We start from the raw sequence: 13633 nt of genomic DNA on the forward strand, positions 1-13633 counted from the left end.
AATTTGAATACCAGGAGTTCCCTTTTACAGAAGCATTTGTAATTTTAAACCTATGGGATATTTTAGTTGATTCCTAATGGTTTTCATTACTTTGAAATTAATTGTTTTTTTATAAAAAAAAATTCAGCGAATTTTCTAACTTTAAAGTTTCTGTTCACTTTTGTCTAATTGTTACCAAGTTTTATTATGAACTGGTGAATAACCATTTTTTTTCTGGTGAGTTACAAGTTATTTTATTTATTTTATGTTTTGTCTGACACTATTTTGACTTTGTTATTGTGTTGTTTTTCAAAGCGGACATAAATTTTTTTGATGTACTTAATGTTTGTTGTTGTTGTTTGATTTTGCCGTTCGTCTTCGCTCGCTTTCTTAATATCGGCATATCTCATCAATCTAATGCATCATTTTTTACTCCACTGAGTTATTTGCTTTGGATGCTATCTTTTCGTTCATACAACAGATTTTTTTTTTGAAAAATACTTGAATTTTTTGTGTTTTTCCACCTGTTCCTCATTTGGTAGACAATTATGCCAAAATTGTGGATGAGCGGGGTCGGAACCTTATGTGCGATCGCACATTACCGAGCCGCCTTGTTATATATCTACCAGCAAATGCGGACATAGTTGCTGGCTGAGATAGGAGTTTTCAATATTGTCGAACAATCGGCTCTAATTTTTTTGATAATTGGTCTGGAGGCAATTTTCTGTCTGGAATCATTTTAGCTATATTTCTGGAACTCTGGGCGTAAACCTCCGTCGTCTGCTCACACGCCTGATGCTTGACTTGCTGTATGGGTGTGCAAGATCAACATGGGGTGGCCATATATCGCCTAAATTTGTTTAAATGTATATGTGTTGCCTCGAGTTTTCTATAGTCTGAAAAGTTTTCACAAATAGCAAACCTATGTCTCAGAGCAAAAGCAAACTGAAACAACCAATTGATTTGCATTTAAAATACTTTGATCGCTTAAGGGAATTGAATGTCGACATATGACGTTCAAAAGGGGCAATATGTAGGAAATGGTTTTGATTTAATTACCTTGAAATTTATCGAGATACGGACGGCTATCAATGTTATCTTCTTAGCTGTTAATAAACAGGATGGCTCGCGCAAGGCTTTTTGTAGCACAGTGTTCCAAGATACGTCTGTCGAAAACTTCTTTTTGTCCTGAGACGAAAAGTTTTTTATCTATCAGTTTTTGAAGCGCAAATTGAAGCATTTTTTGTAGAAACCTTGAGTACAACTTATTTATTTTGAAAAAAAAAGAAAAATTCGGAGCCCTCACGGTGACATAATTCTACCATATGAAAAGCCAGTTACGTTTTTCAACGAATTGATAATATAAAACAAAATTTCTCAGAAAGTTGGAGTTTGAAAAGAGCACCAACTGAAAATTTTGAGTGAACGAATAAAATGCAATTGAAAATTACTATGTCAAGTGAGTCAATTACTGTTTCAAGTTTTGTCTTTTTCGAAAGAAGTTAATTTCAAATCGTTTTAACTTCACATGACATTAATTCTCACAATCTTGAATTATGTACCATTTAAAACGAATGAGAAAAGGATGTTAAATGTTACTATTGACTGCTTCATATAACGAGCTTTTCACATAGCTTATACTTAATTGAAAAAAACGGTCAGTTGAAAAACAGTTGAGAGCTTAGAAAGTCATTTGAAGCAACCGGTATAATCCACAGGAAAAATATAGACCTTTAACAATCAAATTTCAATAAAGACATGCTGAGATCTGACCTTCATATTTGACGTACAAAATACATCTTTTTTAATCAAAAAAATTTTTTTCTTTAGAGCTCTTCATGCTGATTACCGACCCATTCATTTTTGCTACCTTGCTCAATTTTGATGCTTTTGGAATACCTCGTTCTGTTAGATTCAATATCAATAACCTTTAGGCAAATGTCTTAAAAAGATTTATTTATTGATAAACTTGATATCTCGACGTTTCACATTAACTAATTAGTTGAAAACTCTGAAGTTTTCTATACTACCGTCTCTTGAAGTATCTAACTACTAGTCAACTTTAGTTTGCGTTGCTGTTCTTTAATAAATTTGCTAGTTTCAAAACTACATTTGGTAAATTTCAGACTTTTACTGGGGATTTCTGTACTTTAGGGTGACAATACCTCGTCAATTTTTCTTTTTTTAATTAACTGTAGTTCAACATCAAAAAATGAAACGTAAGCTGTGTACAACTGTAAAAAAACGCATGAAGTTGGTCATGTGTAATCACGAATAACTTAACCATTGTGTCTGTAAATTCTACACAATTTTATTCCATTAGTTTAATAGTTTGAGACATTATTGCTCAAGTTAGTATAAACTTGAGAACCAAACTCATCCAAAGGCCTAATATTTTTTGTAATAACAATTTTTTTGCGAAACCGATAATTGTTCCGACCCCCAATTTAGTGGGGAGGGAGGAACTATATACTCAACTGGGTTTTTTTTTGTTCAGTCAATTTTGGCCGATCGATATATTCATCGTAGATAATTGTGAGTGGTATCATTAAAAAGCCCCTCCAGCGTAGAATACGGAATTAAAAAGATTTTTTCGATTTTCTTTTTGTTAATGGGAGTTATCGAGTTTTAAAGTTTTGTGAACATTCGACGGTTTTTGTTCACATTTTCAGTAAATTTTGCTAAAATTTTTGCACAATTTCGCTAATATAATTCGAAAAAGTTAAAATTTTTAACGGAAGAGTGTTGTTGTTACCGTTAGAGATAGAAGAGAGTCGATGTATTGCTTGATTGAAGTTTTTTGGCTAAAATTATTGATAAAAATTTCAAAATTCAAACTTTTTTCATCAAAATTGGCACAAAATATGCTTTTTTGATCCACTTTGTCAAAGTTTGCCAGACCTAGTGACCTAAACACATTACCAAAGACTCCCTAATCCCAAAAAATGCAATAGTTGCAATTAAGCGCCGTATGAAAGCCTTCTGGATTTAAAACTTTGCAGTTTTTTGCGGATTTAACTCGAGAATTATACAAAATGCATCGTTAATTTTTTTTTAATTTCTGAAGAGATCCACTCAGCAATTTTTCTATTTCGCAAACACTTGGAACACTTGGTCGGTTGGCTGGGCGCGCGACAAAATCAGGGAGAGGTTCGGTAACATCATAGATTATTAGAATCAGAGATTTTTTTATTTTTATTTTTATGCTGCCTTTTTTCAAAATTTTTTTCTTTTGTCTTTTTAATGTTAATTACTGACAATATTCTTTATTCACGGCTCCGTTAGCGACAGCTTCAATTTACAAAAATTTAGCGCCGAATGTAGATACAGTTTGTTTCCAGCGAATCAACAGGTTTTATGGCTTTGAGGAAGAGTTTTAGTAAAATTTAACTGATTTCTTGTCTTTTGCCTCCAATTGTTATTCTTTTGGCAGTCTGATTTTTAAGTTTAGCCACTCAAAAATCTAAATTTCTTCCCCAAGAGATGCAAATCAACTTTCTATTCATTCGGTTGTTGCCTAATGTCTCTTATGTTATTGAAATTATTTGTTTTAAGGAAATTTCTGTGATTTTTTGAACTTGTCAGTTTTTTATATTATTTTAGTCAACATTTTGCTTATTCTCAGTAAGCACAGGTCAACTTTTCCGCCTTATAGAATACTAACTAATTTTGTGGCCGATTGTTTTAACAGGAGGTTTTCTCGCTTTTGGTACTACGACTTTTCATACAAAATTTTCTGAGTTTTGTGCATAATTGCATATTTTTGCTGTTGTTTTTGTTTTTGTAAATTGTCACAATTGTTTTTGTAAATTAACAATCTACACAAAAAAAAACTTTACAACATTTGAAATTGAACGTATTTTTTGATTTTATAACATATGGTTGGAAGGGCTGCGACAACGTTCTCTTTTATTTTTTTTACAAATGATTGATTCAAATGATTTGATTCATTTTATATTTTTGCCCATTATTGTTGTTAAATTTTCTTGTCATAAGCCAAATATTGTGTAATTAAAGGTCTCAGTGGCCAACTATAGATAAACAAATGAATTTAATAACTGATATCGATAAATAGCTAATGGTTGTTTTGACTTTCGAAATAAATTTCTAAAAAAAAAAGATTAATATTATTATTCAATTTATCCCTTATTGTTCTCGTTTGCGTTTTTTTTTTGTATTTTAGAAAGTTGCATCATTTTTGTAAATTAGTCTTATTATTTAGAGCTGTTTTAAATGTTTTGTTGAATCAAACAAATTTTTTTTGTTGTTTAAACGTTTTAAATATTATCTTAAGGGCTTAGACAATTTGTTTCAGAGGAATTTTGTGAATTTGAGATACCTTTAAGTTTTTGTGGATCTTTTTGTTGTCATTTTGTGATTGTCGTTTTACAAAAGGACGTTATGGTAATCAGGGAGACACAAATGAAGATGTTATATTCTCGCGTTTAATATCTTACAAATATAATGGCTTCAAAACTGTGGTTTCGTAAAGTTTTTTGTGAAACTTATTAGTTCAGCTTGTATTCAATGTTATTTCATAGTCTTATGATTTAGTCTCATTAATAGTAGTCGCAATTAGTAGAGATAGGAGATCTGCCAATTTTATTTTTGTTAAATTGTAGCTAAGCATCTCTATTTACAATCCACATCATTTATCTTGTGAAATACAATTTGATCTTCATAACGGTTTAATTTTCCTCAAATGGTCTTTCTTCTGGGAACAACCAGTTTTCATAAAACCAGTTTTCGTGATTTTTGCATATTTGCCTCTTTTTTGTAGGTTTTTGTTTTCTTTTCACAGTATCACAATAATGGGCGTCATTTGATTTACAAATGTTGTCACCTGCAAAGAATGCAAAAAAAGATTTTTTTGTTTTAGTGATCAGCTTAAAATTTAATTGATCGGGGGGACATCGTTTTCGTGCATATTTTTTCGCGCAATTTTTCCGTTCTGTATTTGTCGTTTTTTTGTAGTCGTATGACATATCCTGAATAATGAAAGTCCTCAGTCGCTCTCTCTTGAGGTATAAAAGACTCCCTTAATGATTTCATTTGATGTTTCTAATCAGTTCGAATTTAATTCTTTTTTTAAAAAATGCAATGTTTTAATAAATTTGGCCCCTTCTGCCAAATCGCATTGAGGAAAAGTCCCATGTTTTGGCCCAAAAAATTACCGGTTAATCTTCGTAGTGTAAATTTTATCTAATGCCATTTTGATTTGGTTATTAGTGGTTTTCAAAAAACGCTTTAGTTTTGGCTCACATAACGCCGCAGAGGTATACCACAAAATATCTCCCTTAGTCAAAACCGCTCGAAAGTAGATACGAACAATGAACGAAACCAGGAGACGAGCTTTGAATCTTATTTTTCGCACAAATGGCAACGCCATTTTTGCGAAATTGAGATATTTTACGATTGCCAAATAAGTGACAAGTCTTTTGACAAGTTTTCGCTTGCCACCGTTTAAATATTTATTTTGCGCATTAAAAGGTATTTCTAATCACTCGCTTTTGAGCACGCCAACCCGATTCAAAGCCTTATATTTTGAGCATGCAAAGTGATTTTAGGCTTTATTAACTGAGCGTGTAAAAGTTATTTAATGCTATTAAAGGTAGAATTAATGACACAAAATATAATTGTTTTGAATTGTGGTCATTGTTGTAAATATCTGTAAGCTTCTATATATATATGCTCCTGAAATTAATATTTATGAGATTTGTTTATAGATAGGGAGAGAAAGAGAGCAGAATGGAATGGAGTTTTAAAAAAAATTAATTCTGTAAATCTGTATATAGAAATAAAAAAAACAGACGGTTATAATTTTGCATATAGAGGCACAAAATTTTGAGTCAAAAAATAAAAGACACCTGTAAATCTGAAAAAACGCGCAAAAAATTAGTCTCAGAATGAAAATAGTTTTCAGAAAAAATGGACATCTAAAACAGACTCAGAATTGGGGAATTTCACAATTTCATTTGCTGAATGCAATTGGCAATCAATCATTAAACCAAATTTAGCAAGACAAAAACAGTGGTATCTTGTCATGGAAGAACAAGAGGAGTTAAAAACTTGCTACAGGAAAAACGGTCTTTTTACGAATGGAAAAATTTACGGAAGTAGTGAGAAGGGGCTCAAAAAATCTCAGTCGATGGTAATTTTTTCTTTACCCTATATTGGAACTGAGGGATATTTCAAAAAACATTTTATTTGTCATATATGATAAAATTGTCTCGAAACAATGGTGCTTGAATACAAACAAAAGCCTGAAAAAATGTGAAGAAATGATGAGGCAACGATCAAGAATATCAATTGATGGTAATTTGATTTTCCATTACCCTAATTTGAAACTGAGTGGTTTTTCAGAAATTATTTTATTTGCCAAATTTTCGTAAAATTATCTACAAACTGTGATGCTTGAATACAAATAAAAGCCTGAAAAACCCTGAAGTTGATACGATATGATATATTGGATCTGTTCCCCCCCCCAGCTTAGTGAGCACAAATATTTTATGATCCCCAGGCGCACGTGTTATTTTCTTACATAGTAACGTGCTATATAACAACATATAATTTGTAATTGGGGGTCATAAAAACACTGGGGGTCCGCAACAGAATAGATCCGATATATTTTTAGCCTGTAAACCACTTTTAATCACTTAATTGCTATCAATTAACAAAGCTTTAAACCACATTTACATGCTCAAAACGGGCATTAAATTAGGCTTAAATGCGGATTTTAGGTACGTTCAGTACAAAATATAGATGCATTCAGTGCGAAATTGAGTTACGTTGCGTGCGGAAAAGAGATGAGTAAATCGAACTGATTCGTGATACACAGTGGGCAAAAAATAAGATACACGGCTTGTATCTCAATTGAGCGGTTAAAATTTGGACACTTTTGTGAACACGGGTTGCGCAATGCCCTTCAATTTTGCCTGTTCTTGCTGATGTATATGTTTTTTGCAATAATGTCGCATTTTCAACGTATTAACATAGGAAAAATGAACAAGCGATACACAGATCGGGAAAATTTGCCCGTTACGATTTGGGTATACCTCTGCTGCGTTTTTTCCTGAAAGTTATGTTTTTTATGTTCGCTATGGAAAAAAGGGAATGATCGCTGGGTGCTTACAAGTTACTGGCCCATTAAAGCTTTTTATTTGCTTTATATCGCTTTTTAAAAGTCTGTCAGCTGGAGTTTAATTTCATTTTGTGTTGCAGAAGGACTAAATTCTGGCACAAATTATGTTCTATATCTGCATCGCCATTCTTTCACTCTTTCTATAGCAAAAAAGTAGATTGGCGTGATAAAGATTGCAGAAATATCTAATCTTAAACTGAACTCTTTCATAACTAAATTATTTTCGATGTAGGGAGTCAAGGTGTCCCCGGAGAATCCAAAGCAACGGGCACAGAACCCCAAGTCAAAGAAGGCCAGACATCCAAAAGAACCGCCTCAGATCCCAAAACCACAAGCACAGGCAGAAAGTCTGTTGGGGGTGAGCAGAGCTCCAAGCGAACGTATCAGGTGACGTCGCAAGACGGTGCCAGTAAAGGCAGTTCTAGGATGGGGTCTGACCGAGATTACCAAGAGAGGAACAAAAGTGCTAAAGGACAAGGCAAGGGCAACAATGACGTCAGCAAGAGTCAAATCAACTCTGATGATTCATTACTATCGCAGGTTAACTGTTGAATTTGGCATTGGATCAGTTTTCCAACAAAAATTCGATTCAATTTCGTATAATAGCTGCGAAGCTGTTAGCTGAGCTTAGCTATATTGCGGTTCTCTTGGTTTTTACAATTCAAAGAATTTGAATAGTATCGGCGCGCTGCCTTTTTTAAGGATCTGTTCACACAATTTCATAATTTTTGAAAAAGTTTTTTGTTCACATGCGCCATTTTGACATTGATTTCTACTGTCTTTTAGAATTTTTGATCTGATTTTTTTACTTGATTTTCCCAATTTAGTCCATTCTAGGTCTAGTTTCCTTTTGTTTAGTCAATGAAAATTTTTTGAATGTGTCAAGACTTGTCCTTCTATAGTTTTTTTGTTTCGTCTTCTGACGCTCTTTTTCGTTTGACATTTGTTCTAGATTTTTATTGCTTGTTTAGTTTCAGTGATTTTTTCGAGCGTGATTTCTTGCTTTCTACGCGACTTAAATTGCTCGCAGTCAGAAATTACGTCTGTTGCTAAAATAAAAACGATTGCAAGATTATCGGTTGTAAGGGCTTGATAGCAGAGCGCTTAATGATTCTGATTCTTACGACTGGGATTAGGATTCGAACTTCCAAATTCTCAAAATTTTTCCACCCATTTATTTTCTCAACGATTAATTCCCGTTGAATTAAAGTTTTTAAAGTTGCCGCTACGTTTTTCTAACTCGACGCTACGTAATTTATGTATTTCTTACTTAATTTTTATATTTTAAGGCACGCAAGTCTATTTTGAAGCTATTCCGGCAGAATGACGGCTATGTTCGGTATTAAAGGGCAAAACGCAAATTTTCGTTATTTTGAGTTTTTAGGGCCTTTTGTGGATCACAGTGACAATAACTGATGGCTTTTTCTCATTTTGAGTTAGTTTTTCTTGCTGTAAAAACAGATAAGTTTACCGTGGGCAATAGTGACGAAATTCACTGCTCATTTTGCCGGATTGCGGGAACAATTTGCTCAATTATTTTGCCAACATAACTACTCAATTAACCTAAGAGTTTTATTATATTCTTTTTCGCTCAAATTTATTGCTCAGAACCGGGTATGTACAAAACTGCAAATAGTTTTAATCTGCTATTAGTATGTCGAGCGATTTTAAAGAATGAACCAGCAATTGGAATTTCTTTGGTATCTGATTTTTTGACCCCTTCTCAATCGATTAAGGAAATTATATACTGCAGCCGTTGGCAAGAGTAATGGAGTGGACAGCTGTGAGGGTGAGCAGAAACAATGGTGACAAAACGTTGTCACTAATTTTTACCTCACGTCAAAAATAAGCGTAATGAAGGATGGTGAAAGATAATAGTTAAACGATCTGGTTAATTTTGAAGCAAATTTGTGGAAAAAATGGTCACCTTTTGGGTAAATTCATTCAAAGAAAAAAACGTTTCGATGTGTGATTTTCAAAATGCGTACAACGTTATTAGCAATGGTACCAAACTATCGGTTGAAAATCGTTTTTGGAAAATAGCTGTTTTTAGATTTTGAGCCTATTTTGGCAATATTTTGATAGTGTTTTCCATGTTGAGTCACTTCAATTTGGAAACTAGTAACGTTCACAGCGGATAGTACATACAAAATATTAACAATTTTTTAACAATTTTCTTGGAGGCAGCCGAGTATGCTGTAACTAATTTGCTTCAAAGCCTACCACCCTTATCTTCAAACCTGTGATGATATACGCAAACTCCGAGCAACCACGAGAAAGCCCCAAGCAACCTCTGATCTGATGATTTTTAACTGCACACACAAACTACAATGGAGAATGTTGGGGGTAATGTGCACGTAAACAAAGTTCATGGTTGCACAGAGGCTACATGGTCGCAAAGCTACACTCTGGTCGGTCACTGTCTTCCATTGAGTCAGACCAGATGGCAAAGTCTGCAAAGTCAAACTGTTATCAGAGGTCGCGCTTGGGCATGGATCCTCAGCCTAGCCATTCTTATAACATCCTTTGCCTTTTTAGATCTAGCTATTTATTGTACGACTATTCAGAGTTTATGAATATTTTACACTTTAAGGTGATCAAGGCTGACAAGGCAAACAAATCGAAAGGAGGAGGATCTCAATCAGAACTGGACAACTCAAAGCCACCTTCTGGCAAAAGCAGTGCTGCACCCACCAGGTTTTAACTTACAATGTTTTATTTTTTAATAGCCGCAAAGCGATAGCGGTTATTATTGGGGACACCATGATTTTTTACAATCCAAGAATTGGATTGTATAGGTGCTCTCTTTTTACGACTCGAAGAGGAGTATTGGAGAAGTCCTTGTTTTTAATTAGTTTATTGGAGTGATTTTTTGAAGCAGGAAATGAAACACGTGAAAAAATTTGGAGTGATCTTGTTGCCGAACAAAATGAAGAGTGGAGCGAAAAGAGAGTGATTTTTTGTTCATATCGCTATTTTGCAGAGAGCGAGAAATTGAGGTGTGAAGAAAACTTCTGTAAGCGAGCGAAATTTTTTGTTCACACGCGGCATTTTAAAGCAGTTTTTTTTCAATTTTTTCGGTTAAGAGGTTTTGTTATGGTTTTGTTTTAATTTCAGGCTCGTTTTGGTAGTGGGTTGAAGGTTTTTGGAATTTCATATGAATTTTATAATAAGTCAGAGGTTTTTCATCTATTTTGCTGATTTTTGGGCTAACTCTTACAATTATTTGACGATTGTTTCGTTTTTTTTGCCTGAAATGGGTATTGAAAAGACATTTAAAAAACATTTAGATAACATGTGGTTACAGTTTTGTGGATGCAAGGAATTTTTTGTTGAGAAATAAAACAAAAATGACAAAAAATCAAACCATTTTCTTATTTTTTGCAGTTTTTCGTCTTTTTTTGTTTTTAGACAAGTTTTTTAGCCTATCATGACTTGCCTACTGTTTTGCAAGCATCTGGATAACTTATTGGCTGAAAAGAATTTTTGTTTGGATGTATGTGCTTTTGTAACATTGAAAAACTAATTAACTTTTTCCAGTTAGAGTTGTTTGTAAGAGCTTATTTTTTCATGATTTGGCTTCAAGTGTTTTTAAAAACCCTCATAAGCGGTTTTAGCAGGTACTAATTGTTTTGATAAAGTAATTTTGGCGAAGATAATTGTTTCGGTGTCTCAATTTATGGCAAAATTTGATCAGTTTTTTACATCATATTTTAACAGATTTATTATTCTTGTTTTTACTTCTTTGTTTTATGGTCCTTGTTTTATGGTTAAGAGCTTATTTTTTCATGATTTGGCTGCAAGTGTTTTTTTTTAAAAAAACATCATAAGTTGTTTTAGCAGGTACTAATTGTATTGATGAATTAATTTTTGCGGAGATAGTTTTTTCGGTGCCTCACTTTATGGCAAAATTTGATCAGTTTTTTTCAATCATAATTTAATGGATTTGTTTTTCTTGTTTTTACTTCTTTGTTTTATGGTTTTGTTTCAAGATTATATTCGATTAGTGAAGGCACGTTTTATTTGAAGAGTGTTTGGATGACGTTTCAGTGGATTTCAAATTCGAGTCATTTTTGGAATTCTTGAGGCTATGTTTTTTTTCTTTTTCCAACATTTTTCATGAGTTTAAGCTTTCAAAACGGGATAAACAGATTATGCTCAGCACGAACGAATCAATAATAATTAGAGGACCTCAGCCAGGTTTTGTAGTCTTAAAAATTCTTTGTGCACTGAAGTTACTTTGAAGGCCGTAATTTCAGGTTAAAAGGCCGTTTTTACGAGTTTTCGAGCCCAAATGGGGCAATTTTTCGCGTTTTTTCGTCGTTTTTAGACTTTTTGTTGATGCAGTCTTCAATAGAGGTTTAAAAAAATTGATGAAGGTCTTTTGCAGGAGAAAATTACTTTTTATGACCACTTTAAGAACTAGATGTTTTGGTACAAAAGACAAAAACACCCATTTTTATACAAATTTTACAATTTTTTTTCAAGTTGGTTGAAATTTTTTGTTATTTTTCTGAGTTTTTCAGACCTAGGTGGCAAATACCCTTCTCTAGAGTTTAATGTAATTATGAGTTATTATATATTTTCTTGTATAATATTAAAAATATAATGTTATCAAAATTTTTGTCGTATAATTTAACATTACGCACTTGATAAAAACGTGGACTTTTTTCAAATTTCTTCAAATTTTTTTCTGTTATTCAAATTTTTCAAGCCCTAGGTGCCATGAAACTTCCTATAGGATTTGATAATGGGATAGCGACAAAATTTTTTCTGCAATAGTAGTTTTCAACTTTTTTGAATATCACAAACTATAACAATTTTTCGAAAAAGAATGCATTATTTATTTGAAAATTGATCAATTTTCAGGCTTCTGCAGTCTCAAGTGCCAAGGAACCTCCTCTAGGGTTTAATGAAAAGTTACTGCACTGTTTCTAGTGGCAATGAAATAGTTTTCAAAGCATACAGTGACAATTTTTAGCACTTTTGTTTGTCAAAAACGTGCCTTTTTTCAAGTTTTTATGAAAATTTACGACAGCGAGTTTTTCTGACACTAATGGCGTAAACACCTCCTCTATGCTATGATAATCAATTACTGCACATTAGCTAGTGGGTAACAGATTGGTTTTGAGGACATTAAAATCCAGTTTCTATCAAGATTTTGTTAAATTTTATAATTGTTTTTATTTTTTCTGAAATTTTTTGTCAGTTTCTGAGTTTAACTTTCTTTCTCGCCACCGAAATTTTTTCAAGTCTTCCAGATGGGTCACATGACAGAACTCTAGAGACAAAGAGAGCGTTTAAATATTTTTTTCGAAGTTTAGTGAATCTCTTTGAATTTTGCACTTTTAAGTTTTTTGAAGCTTTTGTCATATTTCTCAAGTTTGTCTACTTTTAATGGATATTAAAACTATTTCAAAGCTTGTGCAAGGGTAGTAAATAAGTATATTGATTTGTATCATATTTCCATTTGAGGGTAAAAGCTTCAAGAGTTTTAGCAGTTTTTTGTTTAGTTTGTTTGATTATTTTGGTTTCTCAACTTTTGAGGTTGTTTCTTAGATTGGGATTGTTCAATTCATCTGCTGGTCAGGTACATTAGTTCTCAATTATTCTTTCAATTAATTGAATTGCATTTCATGACTTGTCTCGCTATGTTTTTTCAATTCATCGTCTCCATCGATGATTCTTGGAAATGACCTGACTTCTTCGAAATGACGGTTTAATTTCAGTGACTTCTTTTGCTTTACAATAAAATTGTGGGTGCGTGACGTCATTTGTTCTGCTTTTTGGGACAGTTTCATAACTTTTTTCAAGTTTTTAAAAATTTTTTCCGTTATTCAAATTATTAAAGCCCTAGGTGCCATGAAACTTCCTATGCGATTTGATAATGGGTTAGTGACAAAGTTTTTTTGGCAATTGTGGTTTTCAAATTTTTAATATCACAAACTATTACAATTTTTCGAAAAAGAGTGCAATATTGATTTGAAAATTGATCAATTTTCAAACTTCTGCAGTCTGAAGTGCCAAGGAACATCCTCTAGGGTTTGATGAACGGTTAATGCACTGTTTCTAGTGGCAATGAAATAGTATTCAATGCATTTAGTGACAATTTTTAGCACTTTTGTTTGTCAAAAACGCGCCTTTTTTCAAATTTTTATGAAAATTTACGACAGCGACTTTTTCCGACACTAATGGCCTCTATGCTATGATAATCAGTTACTGCACATTAGCTAGTGGTTAACAGATTGGTCTTGAGGACATTAAAATCCAGTTTCTAGCAGGATTTTGTTAACTTTTTAATTGTTTTTTTTTTCTGAAATTTTTTGTCAGTTTCTGAGTTTAACTTTTTTTCTCGCCACCGAAATTTTTTCAAGTTTTCCAGATGGGTCACATGACAGAACTCTAGAGACAAAGAAAAGGTTTAAATATTTTTTTTAAAGTTTAGTAACTCTCTTTGAATTTTGCACTTTTAAGTTTTTTCAAGCCTTTGTCATATTTCCCAAGTTTGTCCAC

General features: G+C 32.8%; 1 protein-coding gene across 1 annotated transcript in view; it reads left to right on the forward strand.

The window, feature by feature from the left end:
* LOC142341260 (uncharacterized) overlaps positions 1-13633 on the forward strand; it is an 81707-nt gene that overhangs the window by 33536 nt on the left and 34538 nt on the right. Inside the window, exons 7-8 of the mRNA XM_075392179.1 lie at positions 7353-7660; positions 9714-9817. Of these exons, the coding sequence (XP_075248294.1) occupies positions 7353-7660; positions 9714-9817 (412 nt within the window). The remainder of the gene's footprint in view (positions 1-7352; positions 7661-9713; positions 9818-13633) is intronic.

Source organism: Convolutriloba macropyga, chromosome 6 (genome assembly GCF_964194025.1).
Source record: "Convolutriloba macropyga chromosome 6, txConMacr16.3, whole genome shotgun sequence".
Classification (NCBI taxonomy): domain Eukaryota; kingdom Metazoa; phylum Xenacoelomorpha; order Acoela; family Convolutidae; genus Convolutriloba; species Convolutriloba macropyga.